Source organism: Mesocricetus auratus, unplaced genomic scaffold (genome assembly GCF_017639785.1).
Source record: "Mesocricetus auratus isolate SY011 unplaced genomic scaffold, BCM_Maur_2.0 Super-Scaffold_100676, whole genome shotgun sequence".
In the NCBI taxonomy this organism is placed as follows: domain Eukaryota; kingdom Metazoa; phylum Chordata; class Mammalia; order Rodentia; family Cricetidae; genus Mesocricetus; species Mesocricetus auratus.
Window position 1 is genome coordinate 62,897,710 of NW_024429266.1, and position 26,761 is coordinate 62,924,470.

Genomic DNA, 26,761 nt, shown 5'->3' on the forward strand with positions numbered 1-26,761 from the left:
TGCTGGTAGTCAGCGGTCATGAAGGATGTGTTGTTTTGTCAATATTGAGTCAAGAAACAATTAAGCCCTATGAAAACATCCACATTCAAAGTGTTCTATGATTATCAGGCACACAGAGCTGAGCATCCCCAAAATGAATGTGTTACCCAGTGCAAAAGTAGATGAAAGCATGCCTTCCAATCCTGCCTGAAGCTGACAATCACCATAGTGATAACATATGTGCACTGTGTGACGTGTTTAATGGTGTGATTGTAACCACCAGCCTGCTATATCCTTGCTATAGGTGTCCACATCCCAATTGTCAGATGTTTAGAAATTTTATATTCAACGACTGAAGGAAGAAATGAATGCAAAGAAATGTACTTATACTCTATGACATCTAAGTATTTTATTTGATTTCACTTACTCATTTATGTGTGTGTGCGTGTGTGTGTTTGAATGAGTATATGTATGAATGTGGGGATGCCTGCCCCCATGTGTGCACAAAAAGATCAGAAGAAGGTGTCAGATAACATGTTCTGCCTACTCCTTTTAGGCAGGTTCTCTCCCTGATCCTGGGACTTATGTTTTGTTGGCTGAGCTGGAAGCCAATAAGCACCATCGGCCTTCCTGTCTCTACTCACCTTGAAGGTGGGGCTACAGGTGTTTGCGAGGATGCCCTACTTCTTATGTGGGTGTTGGGAATCTGAACTTCAATACACATGACTGAAACATCTATCTAGGCCAGTGCTTTTCAACGTTCCTAATGCTGAGACCCTTTAACACAGTTCCTTACCTTGTGGTGACCCCCAACCATAAATTAACCTCATTGCTATTTCATAACTGTAATTTGTTACTGTTATGAATCATAATGTAAATATCTGTGATTTATGGTGGTCTTAGTCGACCCCTGTGAAAGCGTCATTTGACACCAAAAGTGATCAAGACACACAGGTTGAGAACTCCTACCCTCGGCCCTTAAGTTTCTTTTTAATAGTTGTCAGATTCAGTTAGACAGGCAAAGTCTTGTAATATATAGTTTATGTATTACATGTAACTTTGTATTATATAAATTATATGGTCTACACAGCATATATTAGGAACATTGCCTAATTAACCTATTAAGTTCTATATCTTGATATTGGTTTTGGATAAAAAGTCTTCCATTGTAGCCTAGATTTGTGTTGAAATTGAGGACCTGCCTCAGCCACCTCGATGCCAGGTCTATGGGCATCTGACCCACTTTAATGAGTCATAATTTATGTTGTCAGCAGTAGCCATGTGGTGAATAACTTCTAGGTGATGCTGAAGATTAGCAATGGCCATCCTTATTGTGTTTTTAAATGAGCAATGAAAATGTGATCTTAACATCCATATTGAAAACTAGTGAAACACTATGTGGAAGACTTGTCAGGTCTTTGAAAACTCAGAGAAACACTGTTGGATTTGCATGTGGTTTTTAGTCTTTCCCTCTAGTTGGCACTGAAAGGGACTAGAGTGTCAAAGTTGGCTTAGGTTTATATGATTCAGGTCTTTGTCTGAAGAGGAGTCCAGCTTTCCCTGAGGTCCCAAGTTGCTTGAAGAAAATTGAAATTCTGCTAAGATATTAGTGATTACACAGGTGAGGGATCCATTGATGAAGTACTTGCCTAGTATGCAAAAAGTCCTGCGTTCCATGCCAGCATGACATGTGTGGTGGGTGGTACATGCCTGTATTCCCAGCATTTGGGAGGTGGAGGCATAAGGGTCAGAAGTCTAAGGTCATTCTTGGCTACATAGGGAGTTCAAGATCAGGCAGGGGTACTAACACCTTGCCTCAAACTGTAATAATACAATACTGCGGATTATTCTTGCTGTGTGTTGCAAAAAAAAACCAAAATAATAGTGACACGGGTTCCTGTTCAATGGAAGTTGAGCAGCAGACAATAGAACTCATGACATGATTGGCCCTGAACTTTTTCTGTTTCTCTGCCTAAATATACTTAATATGTCATTCTTGTTGTCAAGATAGCTGCTGACATTCCAGAAATCACTTTTTAAATTAGGATATATGAATAATACAAAGTGGTAAATTTTGTCATGACATTTTCATCCATGCACAGAACACATTTTGAACATATTCATCTCCCTCTTAGCCAGCCTTGTCCCCCTTCCTACATCCTATTGGTCCTCTTTCTCTTCCCAAATAGCTCTCCATCCAGTTTCATGTTTTTCTTAAAAATATAGATCCCACACATGAGAGAAAGCATGTTATATTTATTTTTTCTGAGTTTGAATTATTTTGTTTAGCATGATGATTCCATAAATATCTACTTTTAATAACAATAAGATTTCATTCTTTATATCTAAATAATATTCAAATTTGTAGATATACATTTTCTTTATTCATTTAATGGATACCAAGGCTGATGCCATAATCTTATAGCATATGTGCAGGTGATTTTATTGTGTTGTCCTCTGAAGATAGCCCCCTGAGCTGTATAGCTGAGTTCTATCAGTCATTACTTTCAAGCCCCACACAGAAGAAAGGAATGGTGTTCCGGGTTCCCTTCTTCTCAAAGACTCTACTATACACAAGAAAAATAGTCTCCTTATGTTTCATTGGCTGGAACTCTGTCCTATGGGAATAAAAGTGAACTGGGATGTACTCAGGCCCCAGGGTCAAAGCTGGGATCCTTCTGCTGTGAATTAAATGAACAACCACGAGATTCTGTTTGGAGAGGCAAACACGAGAGAAGGATGTAGGGGAAGACAGAGGAGGGACATGGGCCCCACAGAAAATGGACTTCTCCATTCTCATCTGCTTGCCTTTCTGGGTTAAGAACAGTAAGACAGGAAAGGAATGGAAGGAGAGTCAAGGAGATGATAAACCAGTGAGATGGGAAATTGTGTACAGATCCTTAGAATGGTGTCTCTAGCTGCTTTGTGTTTTAGCTTTCATGGAGTACTTTACATATGAAAGGAGCTTATTTTCCCAAATATGGAAATGTAAAAGTCAAGGTGTGAATTATCTTCCCAGCAGAACTATCTTAATTAGCCACAAGGTCACCTTTGGATATAGCAAAAATATTACCCAGAAGGACATGCTTGTTATGAAAAGAGAGATCATTCACAGGTAGAGAGAAGAGGGATATGAGGGGCTCATTACAGGCTGGAAACTGTGAGAAATTTGTTGGTAAATGAGCATGCATTTATAGAAAGTCTGTTAAAACTGACAACAACTTTCTTCCTTTTTTATAGGTAGCTAACCAAGTCGTTCGAGCTCTACTCACTCAAAAGGTAAACTGCCTTCTGCTTTATACTTTGAAGTGTTTCTGTGAATGGCATGCTTCTTATACTGTCAAGATGTGGTGAAACTTTGCAATTTGTTTACTGGGGTTAGAGCTGCAAGTTTGTGTGTGTGTGTTGTTTACTGGGGTTAGAGCTGCAAGTGTGTGTGTGTGTGTGTTGCATAAGAAGTAATATCAATGAATAGTTAATTTATTCTTGCAATTTAAGCTCTTGGGAAAGTAGAAGGAAGCTGTCCTTGTTTCACTTCTGTTGCTGTGACATATAGTCTGAGAAAAATCAGAGAAGTCAATACAGAAACAGGCGGTATTATACCCACAGTCAAGAGCAGAGAAAGTAGAAGCTTGGCCCCTTGCTATGCCTTCTCTTATATTTCTGGATCCCTGTCTAGGGAATGGTGTTGCCCACAGCAAGCTGGAACTTTCTATATTACTTAGAAGTCAAGGAAGAACCCCATAGATATTCCCACAGACCACCCTAATGTAAACAATTCATCATTAAGACCCTCTTCCCAGGCCATTCTAGGTTAGGTCAATTTGACAGGTAAATTGACCAGCACAGGAACCTTTTAAAAATGAGAGATTAACAGGTCCCAAAAGGAATAGCAGACTTTATGTTTTGAAGCAAACTAAAGAAGTTGGTAGGTCAATCCAGTTCCTAGGACCTGAAGGTATTGGGACAGCATTGAAAGGCCTGTCTTAGTTAGGGCTTGTATTGCTATGAAGAGACACCATGACCATGGCAACTCTTATAAAGGAAAAAAAAATAATTGTGGTGGCTTTCTTACAGTTCAGAGGTTTAGTCTGTTATCATCAGGGCGGGAAGCAAGGTAGCATGCAGGCAGACATGGTGCTAGAGCAGGAACTGAGAGTCCTTCCGTCTTGACTCACAGGCAAGTGGTCTGAGACACTGGGCATGGCTTGAGCACATATGAGAGTTCAAAGTCTGTCTCCACATTGACACACTTCTTCCAATAAAGTCACACCCCAATAAAGCCACACCTCCTAATGCTGCCAATTCCTTTGGAGGCCATTTTCTTTCAAACCACCACAGGGCTAAGACCTCAACAAAATGCCCTTGAGATTAGAAAAGTTTTCTAATTCCCTCAAGCCTCGAATCCTTTTTCTGTGTAATGGGCGTGTAGATAACACCCTTTTACTGCAAAATCGTGGAAGAGATTTGCGATGGGAGGGTGGGGAGCAGTTCCTTTGGAGTCATTTTGGATCAGTACAAAAGAAGCATTTAAAACTCTGATTATCTCTTTTCCTGACAGTGCTTTGACCTCAGGACAGTTTATTAGTTACTTGTCTCATTGTTGTGGCAGACTGTCTCACCAACGGAACTTGAAGAAAGAGTGGTTTATTTTGGCTTCCAGTTCAAGTATTAAGTCCATCATGGCATAGAAATCATAGAGGCAGGAGTGTGAGGCAGCTGGTCACATGGCATCCACAGTCTGGAAACAGAGATGGATGCTGGTGCTCAGATCACTTTCTCCTTCATATTCAGCCCAGGACCTCAACCCAGGGGATGGATCCCCCTATTTCAGGAGAGTTTTCCCACCTCAGTAGACTCAGTCTAGAAACCCCCTCACAGATATGCCTAGAAGCATGTCTCTTTGGTGATTCTAAATCCTGCCAAGTGGACAGTCAGTATTAGCCATCACAGCCAGAATGAGTAAATATAAAGTTGCCGCCCAAATTTGACAGATTTGGTAGGCTTTATTCAGCAGCTTCCATTTTAGCCAGCTCTCACTGGCTCTGAACTCTAGTTCCCTCAGTTTTGTTTATTCTAATAATGTCTGCAAAATATAAGCTTTCCTTGAAGAATTGCCAGCTCCCACAGCATGTCCTGGAAGCTATGACTAAGAAGAACAAAGCAATTCGTGCCACCTTGTCTTTAGTAGAAAAGAAACTGATCTGACGCCTGTGCCCTCTCATAGATATTCTGGAATATTATTTAAATTTACAGTTGCACACAAACTGTGATTGTGTTTTTGCTAGACACCTGTTATTTTTCCTTTAGAGAGCAATTTTTTAACTATTTCACATTTGATATCAGCATCATGTAAATAAAGACATCCAAGTACATTACTTAGAGTTTTCAGGAACGGGTTTGTAAAATAGTGATGGCTTACATAAGCTAAAAGACTGTTCCTTTCTCGTAAATAAATTGCTAGGTAGTCAGTGCAGGGCTTGTATTGTAGCTCTGAGCCCATAAGGTTTCTGACTTCTCTCACTTTCCTGTGAGAGGAAGCCCCACCTCCCAGGTGTGATTAATGGTCCAGTCCAAAATAGCTGCTCTCGTTCCAGTCATTGTACCCACATTCCACTCATCAGAAGAAAAACAAGAACACTTTGTAGAGCGTAAAGAGTGCATACCAGCTATTTAAAAAAAGAAAACCTTTACGTGTATTGTTTACTTATTGTTGTCTGCGTGTGTGTGTGTGTGTGTGTGTGTGTGTGTGTGTGTGTGTGTGTGTGTGTGTAGCGCACACACTACAACATGAGTATGCCAGTCAGAGGGTCTCTCCTTCCACCATGTGGGACTAGCTTGACAGTCACCCCCAACCACTCAAGAGCCCCCAGCTGTCTTGTAAGATGACATCTAGAATCTTCCATAGGTCATAACTCTTATCTCCTTGAAAGGCGTTTAATGACACCGAAGAAAACTGGTAAATAGGTCTTCGCTGTAGGTAGGTGTCCAGAGGTTGTCCTTTTAGTGTGGAAGAATGTGAGAATCAGATGTTGGTGAATAAACCCAAATTTCCATCACAGTGTACCTAGACAGCTTTCTCTTTCGAACCTTTGATTTCTCAGCTGTCTCTTACTTGTTGAAAACTCTGTGCTCACTTTTTTCCATGGTGAAGGGAGGGAGGGTGGGCAGGAGAGTCTTTGCAGCCCTGTGCACAGCCCTTGAAACACTTCTTCTTGTCTCTTTAATGGAGCCTCAGGGGCCTGGTACAATACAGAGGAAAGCCAGGTCCTTTAGGTCAGCCACCAAAAACTAGCTGCATAAATCCAAGTAATAGGTGGTAAACACATCCGTGCTCTGCAGTGCAGGTGGCTCTCCAGGCACACAGACACGAGTTACCACTGGACAGTATGTGCCAGGGATTTCAGCAAGCAGGGAGTGGTATTGGGGTTTCTGGCAAGTTCACAGGGTCACATGCTGCCAAATATGTACCTCCTGGTTCTCACAGGACTCTAAAATTGCTTCAAAAACACAAAGATTTCTCGTCAGTTATGAGCATAACAGGACTGTGGATATAGCTCAGTGGGCAGAGTGCTAACCTTGTGTACACTGCTTTCCATGCATAAACCAGACTCGGTGGCACAGGATTTGTAATCCCAGTATGCAGGAGAGGGGGCAAGAAAATCATAAATTCAAGTTAATTCCTGAATATATAAGGGGCTGGAGTCCAGCTTGGGCTACATAAAACATCCCAATAAATCTGGAAATAAATGCAACCCACATGCAAATGAGAAAAATTAATTCCAAAGACAGATGTAGTTGGCACAGGTTACATGATAAAAATTGTCAGTCATTTCTTTCTCTCTTTTTTGTTGTTGTATGTGAATTATGTATTTATTTTTTGCATCTTTATTTTATTTTTAAAGTGTGTATGTGTGTGTGTGTGTGTGTGTGTGTGTGTGTGTGTGTATGTGTGTGTGTAGTGCCCTCAGAGTCCAGAAGAAGGTATTAGATCTCTTGGAGCTAGAGGGAGTTGTAAGCTGACATACATGGGTATTGGGAACTTTGGTCCTCTGGAAGAACACATACTCTCTAAGGATGAGTCATCTCCGTATCCCTGAAGAATTCTGTTTTAGGATGTGTCATCTCTGGTGATACACAAAAGCCTCTTTCCCGTGGCTTCTGTTCTTTCGAGGGCTATCCCAAACCAGTATCTTTCCACTCTTAGCAAGAATTGCCCAGACCAACATTGACAGGAAGCCAAGGATTTTGTTCCTATCACTTGTCATTTTCTGCCACATGTTCACTTACTCTCCTGATCAAGAAGTTGGTTTCTCTGGTGATCTTCAGTTGGTAAAGTGCTTGCCTTGGTGTACAGACATGAGTACCTGGGGTTATTTCCCAGACTCCACATAAAAAACCTGGGCATAGTGGCGTATACTAGAGCTGGGGAAGTGGAGACCAAGCTGATCCCTGGGGCTTATGGCTAGTCAGCCTAGCTTGAACAGCAAGTTCCAGGTTTCAGTGAGATCCAGTCTCAGTGTACAAAAGAAAGGTATACTGTACCCAGAGAATGGCATCAAAAGCAGTGTGAGAAAGACACAGCTCACTCATGCAGAAGGGTTTTTTTTAATTGGGGGAAAGGGAATGGGAGAAAGAGGGGCAGAAGAGAAAAGAGAGGCAGGGGTGGGGAGACAGAGAGACAGGCAGAGAAGCACAGAGAGCAAGAGATCGAGAGAGCAAGAGAGAGAGGGGGTATGGGAGGTGGGAAAGGCCCTTTTAGAAGGGAACATAGTGATTGTGCACAGACGATGCTCTTAGTGGCTGAAGCTGAGACTGTATCCTCTCAGAACCCCAAGGACAGGGCAGTACAGATGCCTGAATACTGACATTCTCCCCCCCATACTCATACATATGTGCACCTGTACATACATATGTATCTGCACAGACATGAACACTTACACATACACAGAACCTGTTCTCCTTTGGATCAGTAGCACTAAAGTAACAACATTATCACTTTCCACTATCAGTTATATTGCCAAATCATAGTGCAAATAATGTCAGTAACCCACTTTGTATATTTTATCATCAGCAAGTCAGTCACATTACTGATTATATAACTCTTCTGGATTCTCCAACAATATTTTTCAACCAATACCAACGCTGGAAGAAATAAATTTTCCCTGGAGTTAATTTTCCTCCTCATAGACTGTCTTCATTTACCTTTGTGCTTGTAGAGAATCCAGATACTTGCCTGGTGCTTTTTCTTCCACAGTGTAGAGGGAGGCTGGCATGTGATATATTTCCGTTTGGGGGTAATTCATATAGCATGACAAATACAAAATACACAATTTTGTAGCTTGAGAGAGTCTCCTTCTTCCACATAATCTGTGCCAGGGAGGTGCCATTTGACCATCTGTGCCCACTTCTGCAGCAATGGCCTCTGTAGATCTGGTTACTACAGAGGGCCTGTGTAAATTTACAAGCACTCACATATATTCAGTAGTGAAAATCTACTTTTTAAGTCCCTTTTAATTTCGTCCAGTGTAGGAATAGAAAGATGCTTCTCCCACAGTCGGAAATACCACAAAGTGGCAGAGCCTATATATGGTCTTACCCCTACACCGTGGCGTCTACCTGTTAACATCCAGTGACTTACTGGCTCTTCCCATGCACATCAGTAGGGTGAAAGGTGTGTGATCAAAGCCACCATATAGATTGAAATCCCATGCTGGTTGCTATGGTTAGTTTTATATCAGCATGGTCCAACCTAGAGTCATCTGGGAGGAAAACTATCTAGATTAGGGTCAGTAGGCATAGGGGGCATTGTTTTAGTTACGGATTGATATAGAAAGATCCAGAATACTGAGGAGAGCCCCATCCCCCTGGCTGAGCCCTGAGATGTATAAGAGTAAACGAAGGTAGTTGAGTATGAATAGCAGCAGGCAGCTGGTCTTTCTGCTTTCGATGGGAATATGATGTGACCAGCTGTCTCAAGCTCCTTCCCCACAATAATGCACGGTAATACAGAGCTGTAAGCCAAATAAACCCCTTTCTCCTCTACATAGCCTTGTATCAGGATATTTAATCACAGCAACAGAAATAAGACCACAACGGCTAATTGCGGTCTCGCAGAATGAAACAAAAGGTCAAGATAGCCACCTAGAAATGTTGTGTTTCCTTGCAAAAACATTCAGGGTCTGTTACATGTTGAGTCACACTTTAAATTAGGAAGCAAGCTGTCTCAGAATAGACCTTACTTTGTACTGTATTTCACAACTAGCTGTCAACTAGTTTTGCAATGGCCTCCATGTACTGTAATTGCATAAACTGTTCAGCCATCACATGGATTAAGAATGGCTCAATCTGGTCCTCTGGAGATGGATCAGTGGTTAAAGGGCTTGTCTCTACAAGCATGAAGACCTGAGTTTGAGCCCCCAAAACCCATATACTTGCAATCCTAGCACTGGAGAGATGAGAGCTGGAGATGGGTGGATCCCTGGGGCTGCTAGGTCAGCCATCCTGGCTTCCTTGGTGGACTCTGGGACATCAAGAGATCCTCTCTCAGACTAAAATATGACAACCACAGCTGTCCTCTGATCTCTGCACACATATACACATGAGTACCACACACACAAACATACTCACAGTGGTTTATCAGGGCTTTATGTTGGAGCATGCCGTTAGCCACACAGAATTCATTGCTGCTTCTTATCCTGACTCAGCCATTCATAGGACCTGCTGGGCCTTTTAGGTGCCTGATGTGTGAGCAGCCTTTCCAGGCTCTGTATAGAAGCTTTGGAAACATCAGCAGAGAAGGTCCCATCACTGAAAGCCCCCTAGGAGTGGCATGACTAGAAGAGATTGGTGGACCTGACCCAAGGAGCAAGTGACACAGATGAGCTATGGAAAGCCCAAATTTTACGTGGTGCCTCAGTTTACATATGTGGAAACCAAAAACTAGTTTTGAATAATTCAGTTCCTCCCTCAGCCCCCTCCATGGATGTGTGTGTAGGTCAAAGATCAACCTCAGCTTCATTCTTCCTGTGCTGTCCATCTTGTTTTTGTTGATGCAGGATGTCTCACTGGCTAGACTCAATACCCAGAGCACCCCAGGAATCTGCCTGTCTCCTCTTTCACAATCCTGGGGGCACAGACACTTGCCGCCATGCCTATCCTTTTTATGTGGGTGCTGGGGATCGCACTTGGGTCCTTACGGTTGCATGGCAAGCACTTTACTAAGAGCCGTAACCCTGTCCCAGTTTCCATTTTCTATCTAAAGAAACACACATTTGTTTTGAGCAAAGTCTGAGATTTAAGGAAATGAAGAGGAGAAATATGGTCCAGCACCACCAGGGACACCACCAGGGTCAGGCATGTGAACAGTGTAGAGCCGTTTCCCTCTAACTGCTTTGCCAGGGAGCTGTTCTCAGTCTTGGCTTCAGCACTCTGTAACTGACAGGGTCTGAACAGTTGCTCTCCCACCCAACTGAGACACTAGTATACCACATAATCCTTTATGACAGCTGGCTTCCACCCTGAGCACAGAACAAGCAGACAGACAGCTGCCCCACCCTCCACCCAGACAGCTCAGAAACAGTCCAGGAGGGTTGCTTTGCAGTCTCAGCTCCCTCGTGTTGTCTTCATGTGTGTGCACATGGGCACACGTGTGTATTCTATGGAGCTTGGAGGTAACAGACTAGGACATCAATGACTGTGATTTTCAGCCTTGATCATCAACTTGAATCACCTAGGATGCGAACCTCAGCAAGTCTGAGGGGGAGGTTTTTACGTTGGTTTAATTGAAGAGGAGGTTTCTAATCTAAATGGGGATAGTACCATTCCATGGGCTGGGATACTGGACTGAGTAAGATGGAGTAATGGAGCCAAGAAACACTGTTCCTCCCTCCCTCCCTCCCTCCCTCCCTCCCTCCCTCCCTCCCTCTCTCTCTCTCTCTCTCTCTCTCTCTCTCTCCCTCTCTCCCCCTCTCTCCCTCTCTCCCTCTCTCTCTGTCCCCTGGCTGTGCACTAAGTATGACCAGCTGCCTCACACACCTGTCAACATACCTTAAACTGTGAGGCAGAATAAACTCTAATTCCCCTAAGTTGCTTCTTGTCAGGTATATTTTCCAGCAATTTAAGTGACTAACACAGTAGCCACCCACAGGTTCTGTGAGCATTATAAAAACGTCAAAGGCCACACAAGCAGTTCTTCCCTATCTACAAACACTCATAGCAGCTCAGTTGCTGTCAATGACTGTAAGACTGATATCACGTTCCTCTATATCTCTCCTTCTCTTTGCCATGTGCTGGGCTGGACAAACCAATGGATATTAATCAAACTGTCCTCAGGCTCCATGTCTGTGTTCCTACTAATTAACCTTCACTGTTCCTTGAGTGATCGAAGTGGCCATTGAAATGCAGGTGTTTGTATGAAAATGCTCTTGTAGAGGCTAGAGAGACAGCTCAGTTTATAAAGGCACTCGCTGCCAAGCCTGATGACCTAAGTTCAGTTCCTAGGACCCCCTTGGTGGAGGGAGATAATAGACTCTATGAACTTTTTCTCTGGCCCACACACATACTATGTATTTACTCTCCTCCCAAAATCAATGAAGAAAACAAACTCAGCAGAAGGTATTTCATTTCTGTTATCTTACCCACCTGAAGAACTGCCTGGTTTTGTACTGGTGCTTCTGTGCAGTTTCAATGCTGTGGCCTCAAACTCCCCTTTCTCCTTACCTCTCTGCATCTCCTTTCACCTCCTATAAGTCAGAGTGCTTGTGTTTTCCCAGCCAATGGGCACTATTAATATTTATCTACCCCACAGTCAGGTTTTATTAATTGCTTAATTAGTAGTAGTGAAAACAATTAGTGTTGGGAGCAGAGAGTGTTGTATGCATGCTGACAACAGAAATTAGCATAAGTGATAAGCAGAGGTTGACTGCTTTAAAAAATGGTGGAGTGCCCGTGTACAGAATACACAGTTCTGCTTGTAGCCTCTGCATTGTCTTCCTACAGTCTTCATTCCAAGCATGCATCTGGGGACATGGTTCAGCTAAAAACAGTCTATGCATGGGCCTCACACACTTAACTAGAAAAGATGAAAAAAGAATGAAGTGTGCAGGGGCTGTATTCTGAAAGAGTTCATTGCCCTCCCCAACACACAGAACCAGTGCTGCAGAATATGATGGTGTATGCTCACACTCAGCCTCAGCAGCCCTGCGGCTCCAGTGGCCAAGACAGGTCGATTATAGGACAGGCTTCCAATAGCGATCATGTCGGCCAGGTATTTCCAATCTGTGTGAGCTTCAGGTGTCCCAAGATAGTTGTAAACACTGACAAACTCCTATCAAAACATCAGAAGGTTAGTGCTGGAGAGATGGCAAAGTGCTTGCCTCTCAAATATGTGCGAATATGTTCCTATGCCCAGAACCCATGTAAAGCTGAACATGGTAGTACATGTATCTGTAATCCCTGCACTCCTATGAAGAGATGGAAGGCAGAGAAGAGAATTCCCAGGAGCTTCAAGGCCAGTTAGGTTCAGCAGCAAGCAATGAAATCCTGTCTTAAAGTGGGAAGTGAGGACCAACAGCCCAGGTTGTTATCTGACTTCTGTACATACTGTAGCATGCACTTATTACATACATACAGCACATCTCAGCCCCACGTACACACACACAAGATGTGGTAGGGTGGGGTGACTCAGTGGCTAAAAGTATTTGTTTCTTAAGCAAGAGGACGTGGGTTTAATACTTAAGGCTATATAAACTGCTAGGCATAGCTGTGTCTGTAACCCCAGAGCTGTGAGGGCCAGAAATAGTGCATTACTGGGGGCTGGTAATGGACATTGTAGCTCCTAGTTCAGTGAGATACCGTATCTCAGAGGAGTAAGGTAAATAGTTATAGAGCAGAAGACCCTTTGTCTTGTTTGGTCCTCCACATGGGTATATGATCACACAGTCACACATGTACACACACACACACACACACACACACACACACACATACACATACACACACAGTCAAAGTGATGGCACCTAAGGGTCAACACCCAAGGTTATCATTCCTTTATATGTATCACTACACATGTGTTTGTGTACCTGCGTACATGCATACTCTTACATACCCATGAAAGCACATACACACAAAAACACACATACACACAAGCACCTTCAACCAAAGTTACCCCTTCCCACTAAATGCATCAGTGACTACGTGAGTCATAATGCTGAGAATCTCAGCTCATTTTCCTAAATGACACCAGAAGGTTCCATCCAAAGTGCTAGTTCCTTTCGTGCATCAATTCTTTATTTGTTATAAAAATATTGTTGTCTTTGTGGTTTGTACTTTGTGATTGCTTTTATGAAGACAGTGAAAAAGCATAATATATAGGTAGAAATGTAAATTGACTTTATATTACTAAGATTTACTGCCTCCAAAAATAGCAGACTGCATTAATGCATTTCTGATTTCAAGGTGCTTTCTTTATTTATTTTTGTGCAATCGGTCTTCCCTGAGCCTAACAATTCCATCAGACAATGGTCTGAGGAAGAAACTGTTTTTCATGACTCATTTTTCTGGGTACTTTGAAGAACAGAATGATATTGTTTTTCCTAATGTGTCTGAAGTATCGTATAAAATATGGCTATAATATGCAAAGACGTCTTTCAGTCAGACTTTCTTTTCCCCCTTCCATGTGTTTGTTGTAGGATCTGAGGGAGGAATGTGTAAAGTTGAAAACCAGAGTGTTTGACTTGGAACAACAGAACCGAGCGCTCAGCATCCTGTTCCAACAGCGAGTCAGACCTGCTTCTGATGTGCTCCTCCGGGTATGTGTTTATGCGGAAAATGGCCTTTGCTGCCGAAATGCTCTTGACAGGAAGTTGCTTGCATTCAAAGCTTTGCAGCCTCCCCAGGGGTAAGGCATACTGCACCAAAATCTCAATACCTCCATATCTCGGGTGATGTCATTAAAAGTGAGTGCCTCTCAAATTCTCAACTTCTGAAAGTTACATTCTTACAAAGAAGAGCTCCACTGAAGAGTAATAGGCAAAAGGAAGATCAGACACCTGGCTGGAGAGATGCCACAGACACAGTTAAGCACTTGCATTGCAAGCATAAGGACCTGAGTATAATCCCTAGCATCTACATTTTAAAAGCCAGGTGTGGTGGCATGTGCTTTGAATTCCAGTGCTGGAGAGGCAGAGATAGCTGGATCTTTGCCCAGTCAGTGGAGCCAAATTGGTGAGTCCCAGGTAAAAATGCAAGACCCTGTCTCTAAAAGCAAAGAGGACAGTGTCCTAAGGAACAAAACCTCAGGCTGGCCTCGACACCCAGTCTACATGTACACACACTGGAACACACACGCACATCCACACATGCATGTCTATACGCTCACACAGAGGGCACAGAATGTATTCTATAATAAGCTAAGTGGAACCATAGCATGGAATTAAAAATAGTGGCTTGGGGAGCATCTTTAGTCCCATGCATTCTGTGACAAGCACAGAAGTTCTGTGCTGCAGCACACATCGTGACTTCAAGCTCACTATTTCCCAAATTGCAGCTGGGAGTTTTGCAACCTCGTACTGTTTGTGCGGCGGGCATCGCTCCTCTCACCATGCTTCCTGGACTGTGCCTCAGCATCTCTGCAAGGCTGCTGTGTGAGAGCTCTCACTGTGCTCTGCTCTTAGGTACCTCCCCAGCTTGCAAAGTTGTGGAAAGTCGAGCCATCTGTTTCATTTTGAAGCCAACAGTGACAGAACACGAGAGAAATGCCACATGGCAGGGAACACAGGAGTTGGCTCAAGAGGCTGATGGCTTGACCTTTGCTCTTTCCCATCCTTCTGCTCCTGATCACACACATCTACTCAGGCTGGTTCCCATGAGCTCTGCTCAGAGCCTTTCAGCCTGTGCTGTCAAAGACTGGGGTGTGGTTTCACAGGGGCATCTACAGTTTGTGAAAGTTGACTCACGTTGCTCGGTCTGATTGAGTGAGATTGAAAAGTAACCAGGAACTTTTTAATCATTGAGACAGCACTGTCCAGCACTAGAGCCACTGTCTATGGAGGGGTATTTAAATTCCTACTTGAAATTTTTACATTAAGTACTAGGAAGACAGTTGAGGGTATAAAGTACTTGTTTGGAAGCAAGGAGAATTGTCCTCAGAATCCCCACAAAAATGGTTGTGGTACACCTTTGTAATTCCAGCATGAGGAAAATAAAATAGGGAAGAACCCCAGAGCTCATTGACCAGCCAATATAGTGAGTTACTCCACAAGATGTGGGCTAATAAAGAGACTTGTTCTCAAAAAGGTGGATGGCAGCCTGAGGATTGCCACCTGATGATTGGTGGTCTACACATACATGCATGCATACATACACACACACACACACACACACAATTACATTAAGCTAAAGTTAGCTTCCTATGCTCCAAGTCCTTGGGTAGCTAACCTGGTAGCCACTATATTGGATAGTGTCTAATTAGAACATTTCCATCATCAGAGGAAATTCTCCTCGAAATATTTTCTCAGCAATTGAATTCCTCATCCATCCTCTAAATTTTGGCATAAGCATCTTAGTACTTCCTCCGAGGAATGATGGGAAGGAAGTTGCAGTTCTTAGAAGGAAACAGAGTTAGTAAAACAGTATCAAGAGTTAACCCCACCCCCCAATTAAATAGAAGAGCGATTTGAAAAAGCGCTCTTACAAAGTAGATCTCATCTCAGAAATTAATTTCCTCTCTGCTTTATCTGTTGGAACATAATTCATAATTTATGACTCAAACATTGCTGGAAGGCCACAGGGAGAGATTGTGTGTCTCCATTTTGTTTCCTGGGCCTGACCACCATCATCAGTGTTTGTCACCAGGGATCTTGAATTTGTGAAAAGCTCTATTTCTTTTGTAGTTTTGCAATCAAGATCCAATATTGTAATTACCTTTAACAGCTGTTGTCTGCTCATGAATTTTTCTGTTTTGCTTGTTCTAACTCAAGGCTCTTCTGGAACAGTGTTTAAGGATCTGCAGTCCCTGTTTATAAATACTGATAGTTTATTTATAGAGTAAACACATGTGCTGAACACAGTGCAGCATTTACATTGGCCATCACAAATTTCTGACATGCATATTTAAGTGGCAGGGGCAAATGATCCAGCTATCCACTGACCTCAGGGTCTGTTTGTTGGGTGTTTTCAGTTATCAAAGTTTATACGTTTCACCAAAGAATTTTTATATTCCATTAGCCATTCTACCATAAGTAATCCTTGCTAAAGGTAAGCTGTGTCTTAATTTGATTTTCCATTGTTCTGGTAAAGACCATGTCCAGAAACAGCTTGGGAACGAAAGGGTTTATTTCACCTCTCAGTTGCAATCCACCATCAAGGGAAGCCAGAGCAGAAACTCAAGGCAGAAGCTCAAGTTTGCTGCTTGCTCCTCATGGCTTATTCAACCTTCTTATAGCATCCAGGATTACCATTCATTAATCATGACAATGCCCCACAGATTTGCCTGGAGACCAACCAAGCTTATGAAAGCATTTTTGCAATTACGATTCCTTCTTCGCAGTTGTGTCTAGGTTTAAGTCAAGTTAACAAAACCCAGTCATCAAAGGCTGTGAAAAGACCCATGTAGAACAGTGACAGAAAATAAATAGAATTGAGATGATTAATGTTAATTGTCAATTAGATAGAACCTAGAAGGTGGGAACAGAGTCTGAATGAGGGCCAATCTAGATCAGGTTGGCCTATGAGTATGTCTGTAGTGGATTTTCTTGATTGCCTTAAATAAGTGGGAAGACCCAAACCACTGTGGGTAGCACCATTCCATTGGTTTGGTCCTTGGCCTTTTTCTGAGTCTAACTGAGCACAGAGCATGCATACATTCATTGTTCTTCACTATGGATGTGATATGACTAAATACTTCATGTTCCTCATTTGACTTCCCCACAATAATGGGCTGTAGCCTGGAATTATAGGCAGAATAAACTCATTCTCCCCTAAATTGCTTTTTGTCAGGATATTTTACAGCAGCAACAGAAATGAAACTAGAACACCTGCCGTCTAACACCTGTGTCATAGCCATACTCAGAGGATGGAGCTGGATTTGCAGTTGATCTATTCATTATTTCACTCACAACTTAGTTTTCTGATGTTGCTTTGGGGATTAAGTGAAAACAAGTACTCACCACCGAGATAAAAGAAAAACTGCCTGAGCCTGCTTTTCACCTACTGACACTTGGTAATTATTTGTTGAATAGGATAATGAGTAAGTGGTAAATCCATCCTGAGAGTTGGGAGGGTGATTTGCATAAACATCAGGGAACTTTGTGCTCTCTTCTCTTTTGAAATTTTCTTATTTTGTATGGATGCCTGAGATCCTATGCGGCTGTGCAGAGTCTGTCCAGGCTGTGTGAGATAGTCACAATAGAACCCAAGAAATTGTATGCACTTGGCTGCAAAAACTACAGATCCTACAGCTGCTCCCTGTGGACTCCCGAGGAAATCCTTTCTGTGGATATCAAGTTGTTTTCTTTATGCTTTAGAAAAATGTTTAAGTTTTCCTCCCTAGAAAACAGATTCTTAACCACTTGAAGTAGCCAGCTAAACAGCAATATAGAAATATGATGGTTATATCTGTGGTGACTTAGATGGACATGATATTTGTAAGCCATAGCCAATTAAAAAAAAAGGATGCATCTAAGAATGACAGGCTCTAGAAACTTACAAATAAAGCAGGGAAACCAGGCACACTGGTGCCTGCCTTTATTCACAGCAGTCAGGAGGCTGAGGCAGGAGAATCATTGATACCATGAAATCAGGAGCATCTTAGGCAACATACTGACACCGAGTGTCAAAAACAAAACAGCAGCACCCATGAACACAACTGTGTCCACTGTCAAGGCTGGTGAACACTAACTTAATCATTAAAATGTCCAGCTTGGTAATGAACTACCTCTTGATTCCAGTTTGTGCAGTGAGGACTCTGAGAGTAGAGGTATCAGTGAATCAAGCTCAGGAGACTCTCTTCTATTCAGATAAGAATTCAGACTAAATTCTAAAGAACCAAAGAGCTAGAATAGAAAATAAAATCCCAAAGTAGTTGTGTCAGCGGCTGGAATCTCAATGAATGCTGTCTAAATCTGTAAATATCCAAAGCTAGAGGAGTCATTGGTCACTGTTTCTTCTTGTAAATCACACTGAACACCATCTACTTCATAACCACTGGCAGCTACAGTAGAGCTCTCTGTCAGTTATCCTAATTTTTCTTGCAAATTAGGTTGGAAGTTCATCAATGATGAGTTATTTCAGTAACTTTGTTTGTGTAATAGAGTACATATCTTGGTAATTATGGAATTTCAAACGTAATAGTGTGGGGCTGGCAAGATGGCATAGTCTGACAACCTGGTCTTAATCCCTAAAACCCACATAGTAAAAAAAGAGAATTGATTTTCCTAAGTTGTTCTCTGAACTTTCTATATTATATACTATTAACAGAGCTGCCCCCAAAAGGTGTTAAAAACTAAATGAATATCATAATTTTAAACAAAGTATATTATCCAGTAAACTATGGCAAACATCAGTGAATTATTTCTATAAAAACAAATTCAAGTGTTTGCAACTCTTCTATGAAGGTAAATAGCACCAACGGGGTTTAATCATACTAAATATTTGTGTCTAACTATAACAAAATTACAGATAACAGTGAATTATATTAAATGTAGAGGTTTCTGCATGTGAACTGCTCTTAAAATGTTTGTCAGTCTCCTTATGGGTTTGGTTGTGTTGACTTAGGGGCTGCATGCATAGGACAAGAATTCTACCACTGAGCTACATCCCAATTCTCAAATTGTTTTAAAGGAAGACTTTAACACTAATGTCTATAAGCAAGAACCCATCTTCGGTTCTTACAAAAAATGTGACTGAACAAACATGCATAGATCACTATGTATATCATGTGCTGCAAAATTCAGAGCCTTTGCCAATCTGATCTCTTACAATCCTGTGAGATAGGACCTAGCATTGCTCTCATTGTGTAAGGAAGGAAAGGATACAGGCAGAGAGAGGCTAAGTCACACAGCTGTGATTGACAGAGGAGGATTCAATGTGAAAAGCTAATGAAACCCACCGTATCACTACCCAGCTAGGCCTCCATTTGGTTAAAAAACTATGGAGGTGGTGTGTGTGTGTGTCTGTGTGTGTGTGTATGTATGTATGTATGTGTGTGCATGGCAGCCAAAGGATATTCCCAGCTGTCCTTATCTACCTTCATTTTTGAGACAAGTTCTCTCCATGGCCTGGAACTCAACAAGTAGAGTTGGTGAGCCCTCTTTTGAGCAAAGAGTCTACAGAAGAAGCAGGAAAGGTCCCAGTATTTAACACACCTCCTGACTCCAGCTCTGCCAGCATCAGTTTTCTTTATGAGTTTCTGGAATTGATCAGCTCTGTCCCTTGGCTACTTGAATTCCCGCTACAGAGGCATCTTCCACCCTGCCCTGCAACTCTGATATCTAATTTAGAAAGATCCTCAGGGTGGTGGGGGGCACAGCTTCCTGGCAGTTTGGAGATGCTGAAATGGTGGCAGAGCTGCTGGCAGTGAATCTGCTGTTCAGCATCATCAGAGGGCTTCGGTGGTGCCATTATGAGTGCCAGTCAGATGTGAAAACATATGGAAAGTGTCTATCAGGGACACTCTCTCACACACTCAGCACTGGAAGGATATTAACTTGTCAGAGGATCAAAAATGGCCTCTCTGTGAGATAAGGGACACTGAAAGATCACACAGCTCCTGCAGGGTCAGACTTTCAATGACAAGATGACAGCTTGGATCAAGAGAGAACCAATAGAGACTATGAGAAAGGATCTTCAGGGTTAGGGCAGAAAGTGATTTCCCCCTCTTCATACTGCAGCCAAGATTCTTAATAGAACTGCTTCGCCCTTGATAGTGTCATTTTTCTTTTCTTCCCTCACCCTGAACCATAAATACTTTCACTCCACACGGAATATGGTAGATTTTCCTTCACCTGTCCCTTTCTGTCTGCCATTTCTTTGGTCACAGTGTTAGATTATCCCAGCCTGTCCCAACCATGTCACCCCCTCCTGGTTGTCTTGACAAGCCACAGACATCAATATCATGGTAATTTTATGATCTATAGAGATCCCAAATTAGATAGTAAAGTGTCAAATCTCAGTATCATTTCAACAAAATACATTATAAAATAACAATGATTTAATGCTTACAATTTTATTATCTTGGTAGCAAAATTAACCCATCTCAAAACTGACAAAATATATGTGTAGTTCATATAGAAGAAAAGCCCAAGAACCCTTCCAAAGAATATGTACCTAGATAACAGTTTTGAAAATTATTTTTACCTTACATTTTAAATATACTTAGCATAAAGCAATTTAGAAATTTTCTAAGTATTTAAAAATAGTAACAAATTAATCACCCATTGAATTAAAGTACTAGGTTTTCTCTATTTTATTTAAATAACAACAGCCATTTTCTGTTGCAGAGTTAACCCACCAGATCCTATAGGTCATGCTTTGTATGGATTATATCTTCTATAATTTCTATTAGGAAATGAAATTTAAAATAAGATGATATAGCAAGGATTGGAGAGATGGATCAGCAATTATGTATTATATCAGGTTTTCTCTTTTGTACCACAAACCAGCTCCCAAATCATGACACAGAGAGAGAGTTCTTACTGGTTTGAATACTCAGTCTAGCTTAGGCATGTTTCTGGCTAGCTCTTTATCTATCTTGTGCCTCAGGGCTTTGTCCTTTTCTTTCTTCTGTTTTTCTCACCTTTGCTGCTTCTTTATGTCTGCCTGGTTTCTTCCCCTGGGCATGTCACTCATTCTCTCCTCCTTCTTCTCTAATTCTCCCTTTTGTCTCCTTCATGAGCCTAGATTTCTCCTCCTATTTATTCTTTCTGAATGCTAGCCCTACCAAACCTTTCTCTGCCTAGCTATTTGCCATTCAACTCTTTATTAGGCCAGTCAGGTGCCTTAGGCAGGCAAGGTGAAGCAGATGCAACACACTTTTACATAGTTAAACACGCATCCTTACATTGTTAAACAAATGGAGCATAAGCAAAAGTAACACACCTTTACAGGGTTAGAGTAAAATTCTGCAGCATAAACAAATGTAAAACCTCTTTGCCTTGCTAAAATAACATCCCACAACAATGTACTGCTCTTGCTGAGGGTACAGCTTTAATTCCCAGCACCCTCATTGTGTAACTTGCAGCCTATAATTCTAGCCCCGAGGGATCTGATTCTCCCTTCTAACCTCAGAGGCCAACTACACACACACACACACATACACACACACAAATGCAAGTAATTTTTTTTAAATCTTGAAATAAAAATTACATAACAAACAAAAAGTATTTGAGTGTCAAGGAGTTAGGGAAGATAGTCATTTCTCCCAGAGCCAGCACTCCAGGATGTAGCAGAGTGATATGTCGAAGCCACTGGATGCTGCAGTGACAAAAAGATCTGCAGAAGGCCTGGAGGAGGAAGCTGTGCCTTGGAGGGAATCCTGTACTGGGGAGGGGGGTTAGCTGGAAGCCAGAGGAACATCATGTGCAAATGCAGACGTCTGCCCCGCCTCTTCCTGTCCTCTTCCTCAATCTGTGTGCCCTTCTTTTGCTTTTGCTTTCCTCCCTCAACCTCCACATCTATGATGAATGGTATTTTTAGGTATGCAACAAAAATGCATTCCACTCTTCCCCTCATCGTTGTTGTGTGTGAAATGTGTCCCCCAGGCTCACGTGTTTGAACACATGGTCCCCAGTGGGTGGTACTCTTTGGGAAGGTTGTAGAGCCTCTCTGGATGAAATGGGATGTTGTAGTATTTGTGGTGGTGGTGGGGTGCTGTTGAGGCTTTACAGCCAGGTCCAACTTCCTGTCTGGTCTCTTGTGGTCTAATTGCCTTGTCTTTCTTGCCATTATGGACTGTGTCTCTTCCCAAACTGAGAACAGCTTTCATTTGTCAGGTAGTTGGTCATAGCAGCAAAGTAACTGATACACTCCTGGTGCTTTATCTTTATTCATGTGTGTGCATGCAAGTTTACATGTTTGTAGATAAGTGTGTGGGAAGATCTGCATGCATATGTGCCTGCTTACATGTGTAGGCCCAATGTTAATGTCAGAAATCATCTTCAGTTGCTGTTCCACCGTAGTCATTGAAACAGACTCCTCAGGCATTTCCAGAGATTGAATATATGGGCAGTTTTGACAACAAGCTTACTATTGTTTGTTTGTTTGGGGGTTTTGGTTTGTTTCTTTGTTTTGTTTTCTGAGACAGGGTTTCTTGGTGTAGCCTTGGCTGTCCTGGAACTAGCTCTGTAGAGCAGCCTGACCTCGAACTCATGGAGATCCATATGTCTCTGCCTCTGGAGTGCTGGGATGAAATGAGTGCACCACCACCATCACCTGGCCCAGCTTACTCTTGAGGCCCCCTGTCACTACCTTCTGAGGCTGGAATTGCAGGTGGGCCACCACAGCCAAACAACATTTACTAGGGTTTCCAAGGAACAGCCTCATTCATATGCAGTGACTAAATGCTGTGCTATAAACAGGACAATCAGTATTGTTCCCCCTGTATGTGCAGTGGTATGCAATGAGCAGGATGGTCAGCACTGCTCCCCATTCATATGGAGTGTTTAAATACCGTGCAATGAGCAGGATGGTCAGCACTGCTATGGATAATGGAGATAGTCTGATTGCTACTCTCTGCTTGATTGATTTAGACTTTATTTAGGAACTAGAACTTTGCCGTATTCATCTTTGAATCCTCCCACACATAATACAAACAAAAGTAAACCTTAATGACTGTTGGGTGAATTAATGATCCAGTGAGCCTGTGGGATGAGTGGATGCCTGTCTGAGAGGAGGTAGGAAGGAGTGGCTTCACAGATGAAGTAATTGTGGTGTAGGTCAGGAGGGAGGAGGTGAGAGCAGTTCTTAAGGTGCTATGTCTGGGGACTGGGTCAAGTGTCAATGGGTGAAGTGTTATGCAAATAAGAGGACCCGAGGTCAAACCTTAGAACCCATGTAGAAATGTTGGAGTGGTGAAACCTGCTTATCATCCCAGTGCTAAAAAGTCAGAGAAGGGGGTATCCCTTAGAGGATTGCTGGGTAGCTAGCTTAGCCTACTTGGTTCAGTGAGAGATACTTTCTTAAAAAAGAGTAATGGTATCCCGAGGAACAAGAATGAAAGTTGATCCCTGTCTTCCACATGTGCAAGTACACACAAGCATATGCACATGCACACACATACACCTGTATACACACATGCTGCTTTTCATGTACCCATATACACATAGCAGACACATACGCCTGACCACATGAAACTTAATGTGAACCCCCTCTTCCCCCTACACATACACACTTACATGCATGCATGTGCACACTCACACACACATTCCTCATGTACACATGCAACATCACAAGCACCTGAACACATGAACACATGCTCCTCCACACACACACAGTTGCACACATGAATATGCACTCACCTGTAATTGCAAGGTCCTGTATTTGTCAGATGAGGAAGGTAGACATCTAAATACCATCTTTCCATGTAGTCAGCATAGGTAGGGGAAAGTTTTCTTCTCTTTACATGAGTTCTGTTTTGTTGTTGTTGCTGTTTACTCTTCTTTTTAACTCTTTTCTTTTGCTTTATCTCTGCCTGATGCCTGTGCAATTGGACACGGGGCCTTTGTCTTGTAATTGTTGGCTCCCAATAGCTGTGGGGAATGGTTTTATATGGGCAAGTCTTTGGCTAGAATGACATATGCTTCCTGGGTGTGAATTTGAACTCACCCTACCCCAAGCATTCTCTGTAAATGGTAAATGTTTAGGTACCAGTCAAGGTACCTGCCTTTCTGTTCTTTATAGTCCCCTAAACCTAGACCCAGCCAGATATGAATGAGTTGCTTTCAGAAGCGTTGTTGGCACCACATAAACCCTCACCTACATTCAAGTGTGTCTGCATGCTAGGGCACATGAGGAAGAGGGCAAAAGTCACAGTGTGCTGATGCCAGCTGCAGCCCACGGTGCCCTGTGGAGATGTCAGACAGATGCCACTGATGCTTTACAGCCTAAAGGAGTTGAACATTCAAAGCTGTATGTACATCGTCTCAGATTTATAATCTTTGCCGTTCTCCCTATCCGAGTGCTTCATTATACTAAGGAAGCCTAGTAAAGTCTCTGGAGGTCAGGGCTGTCCTGCAACCTGCTTGACTTTCTCTGCCCCGGCAATGGTGTGTTTTTCATTGGAAGCAAGATGTGTGTGCTCAGAATACCTGACAAGGCTTTGCAGGAATAATCACAGTACAGCTAGCACATGTGACTTCATTATATTAACTAACGGAGGTTCACTGAGGGCTGGGAAGGTGGCTCAGTCTGTAAGTGCTTGCCTTGCAAGCCTGAGGACCTGAGTTTGATCCCTAGAACTCAAGTTAAAAAACTGAATGTGGTAATGCACACTTGTAAGCTTACCTCTAGGGAGATGGAAGCAAGTGGATTTCTGGGGCACTCTAGCCAGCCAGCATTGATGAATTGGTGAGCTTTAGAACCACTGAGAAACCCTGCCTCAAACAAATAAACAAAACAAAGAAATGAACCTTAGGAACAATAGCCAAGGCTGACCTCTGACCTCTGCACTCATACATTCCGATGCCCACCAAGAAAATTATATAGCATGCATATATGGCACTATAGGTGCTTCTGAAGACACAGAGATCTTTAAGACAGTATCAGATATGAAGAGTTCATCATTTAAGAAGGGGACAGATGTATATAGACAGCTGTGTTCTGTTTTAATTCCCTTGGCTTACTGTGATAAAAATACCCTGACAAAAAGCAACTTAGGGGAGACAAGGTCTATTTTAGCTCACAATTTTAGGTTACAGTTCATCATTTCTGAAAAGCTAATACAGGAGCTAGAGGCACCCAGTCACATTCACAGTCAAGAGCATAAATGCATGCATGCTTATGCTCAGTTTGTTTTCTCCACCGTGACCAAATCTTCTTGCGTCAGTTAACATCAAGACAATCCCCATGGTCGAGGCTGATCTAGACAAGCTTTGGGCCTTACTTCCCAGGTGATTCTAAATTGGGCCAAGTTAACAGTCAACACTGAATTATCATATTATGTTAAGTAGAAAACAGACACATGTACCATCAGAGATCCTCAGAGCAAAAGGTGGTATCTTTGTGTCATAGTTAGTGTCTCCGTTGCTGTGAAGAGACACCATGACCATGGCAACTCTTATGAATGAAAGCATTTCATTGGGGCTGGCTTACAGTTCAGAGGTTTCCTCCATTACCATCATGGTAGGAAGCATGGTGGCACACAGACAAATGTGGTCGTAGAGATGTAGTTGAGAGTTCTACATCTGGATCAGCAGACAGCAGGAGGAGAAAGAGCCCACAGGCAGGCTTGAGCAATTGACACTCCAGAGCCTACTCCCGAGTGACACACTTCCTCCAAAAAGACCACACTTCCTAGGACCAAGTAATGCCACTCCCTGATGACTAAGCATTTAAAAATATGAGCCTCTGGGGCCATTCTTGTTCCAACCACCACACTGAGATAGTCTAGAAAGCCTGGGAGGTGGTAACAAACTGAACTTTGAAGGAGGAATGTGAGGTTGAGTTTGGTTCCTAGAATCCTTGTCAGGTAACTTATAGCCTTTTATAATTCAGTGTTCAAGAGAATTCAACGCCATTGACCTTACACACACCCTCACTCCTATGCTCATGTCCCCTGGGAGGGAGGGGGGGTGGAAAAGAGAGAATCCTTTTTAAAAAGAGTTTATTGGGTTCTGAAGAGCAGTCTGTGCTCAAAATTTAGTGTTAATCTCGTATGTTTGTGTCTATGTGGCATGTGGGAGGTACACATGTGTGCATGTGTGTATAGAGGACAGAGGTTGGCATTGGGACTCTTCCTTGATTGCTCTACACCTTATTCATTGAGGCAGCATCTGCCAGTTTAAACCAGCACTCAAGGATTGGGCCAGCTTGCTCAAGAGTAATTCCCTGTCAAAGCTTCCCATTCACTGGAATTAGAGATGAGCCCCAAGTCTGCTGGACTTTTGCAAGAGCTCTGGGGATCTGAACTCCTGTCCCCATACTTGTGTAACAAGCTGTTTATCCACCAAGCCATCTCCCGAGCCTGGTAATCTTAATACTGGGATCCTGACTTTAATCATATCCATGGTGTTAGAAAGATGTTTGATCTTGATTCTGTCTTATCTGGCCTTCCCAAGCCCTTCCAACACCATCAGATTTACTCATAGAGCTCTGTAGGAAAACAGGTCCCTGGAGGGTGACTGTGCTAGCTTCGTTCTCTATCACCATGACCTTCAAGAGAATCTTTCTGCCTCTTCAACTATGGAAGAATCGAGTTATGCTGAATTTAAAACTTGAAAAAAATGAAAGGGTGCTATATCCAAATTAGTGTTGGAGATTTTCACATTAAACGAAGGCACAAATCTGTTACACAAATCAGCACTATATTATAATGAATTAAGTGGCTAAAACATAAATTCAGAATATGCACCTTGTAGCACACAACATTCAGGCATTTTTTTCTCATATCCACATAGGAAAACCTGATTATCTCGGATTTAGTAAACTTCATGCAGTAAATGTTTATCATAGAAACCTTAAAATTTTCCCCCAGTAAAAGAAAAAAATTGTTATTGAGTGCTACATTCTCATGAATTTTGGATAAATGTAAGGACTTGGAAAAACAGGAGATGGAAAGCGCAGGGCCAGA

The 26,761-nt window shown here is 42.4% G+C and overlaps 1 protein-coding gene across 4 annotated transcripts in view; it reads left to right on the forward strand.

Moving 5' to 3' along the window:
- Positions 1-26,761, forward strand: part of Nckap5 (NCK associated protein 5) — an 831,052-nt gene that overhangs the window by 609,291 nt on the left and 195,000 nt on the right. For all 4 annotated transcript variants that reach the window (XM_040738960.1, XM_040738961.1, XM_040738962.1 and 1 more), the window contains 2 exons: positions 3,220-3,258; positions 13,671-13,790. In XM_040738960.1, coding sequence (XP_040594894.1) covers positions 3,220-3,258; positions 13,671-13,790 — 159 coding nt within the window. The remainder of the gene's footprint in view (positions 1-3,219; positions 3,259-13,670; positions 13,791-26,761) is intronic.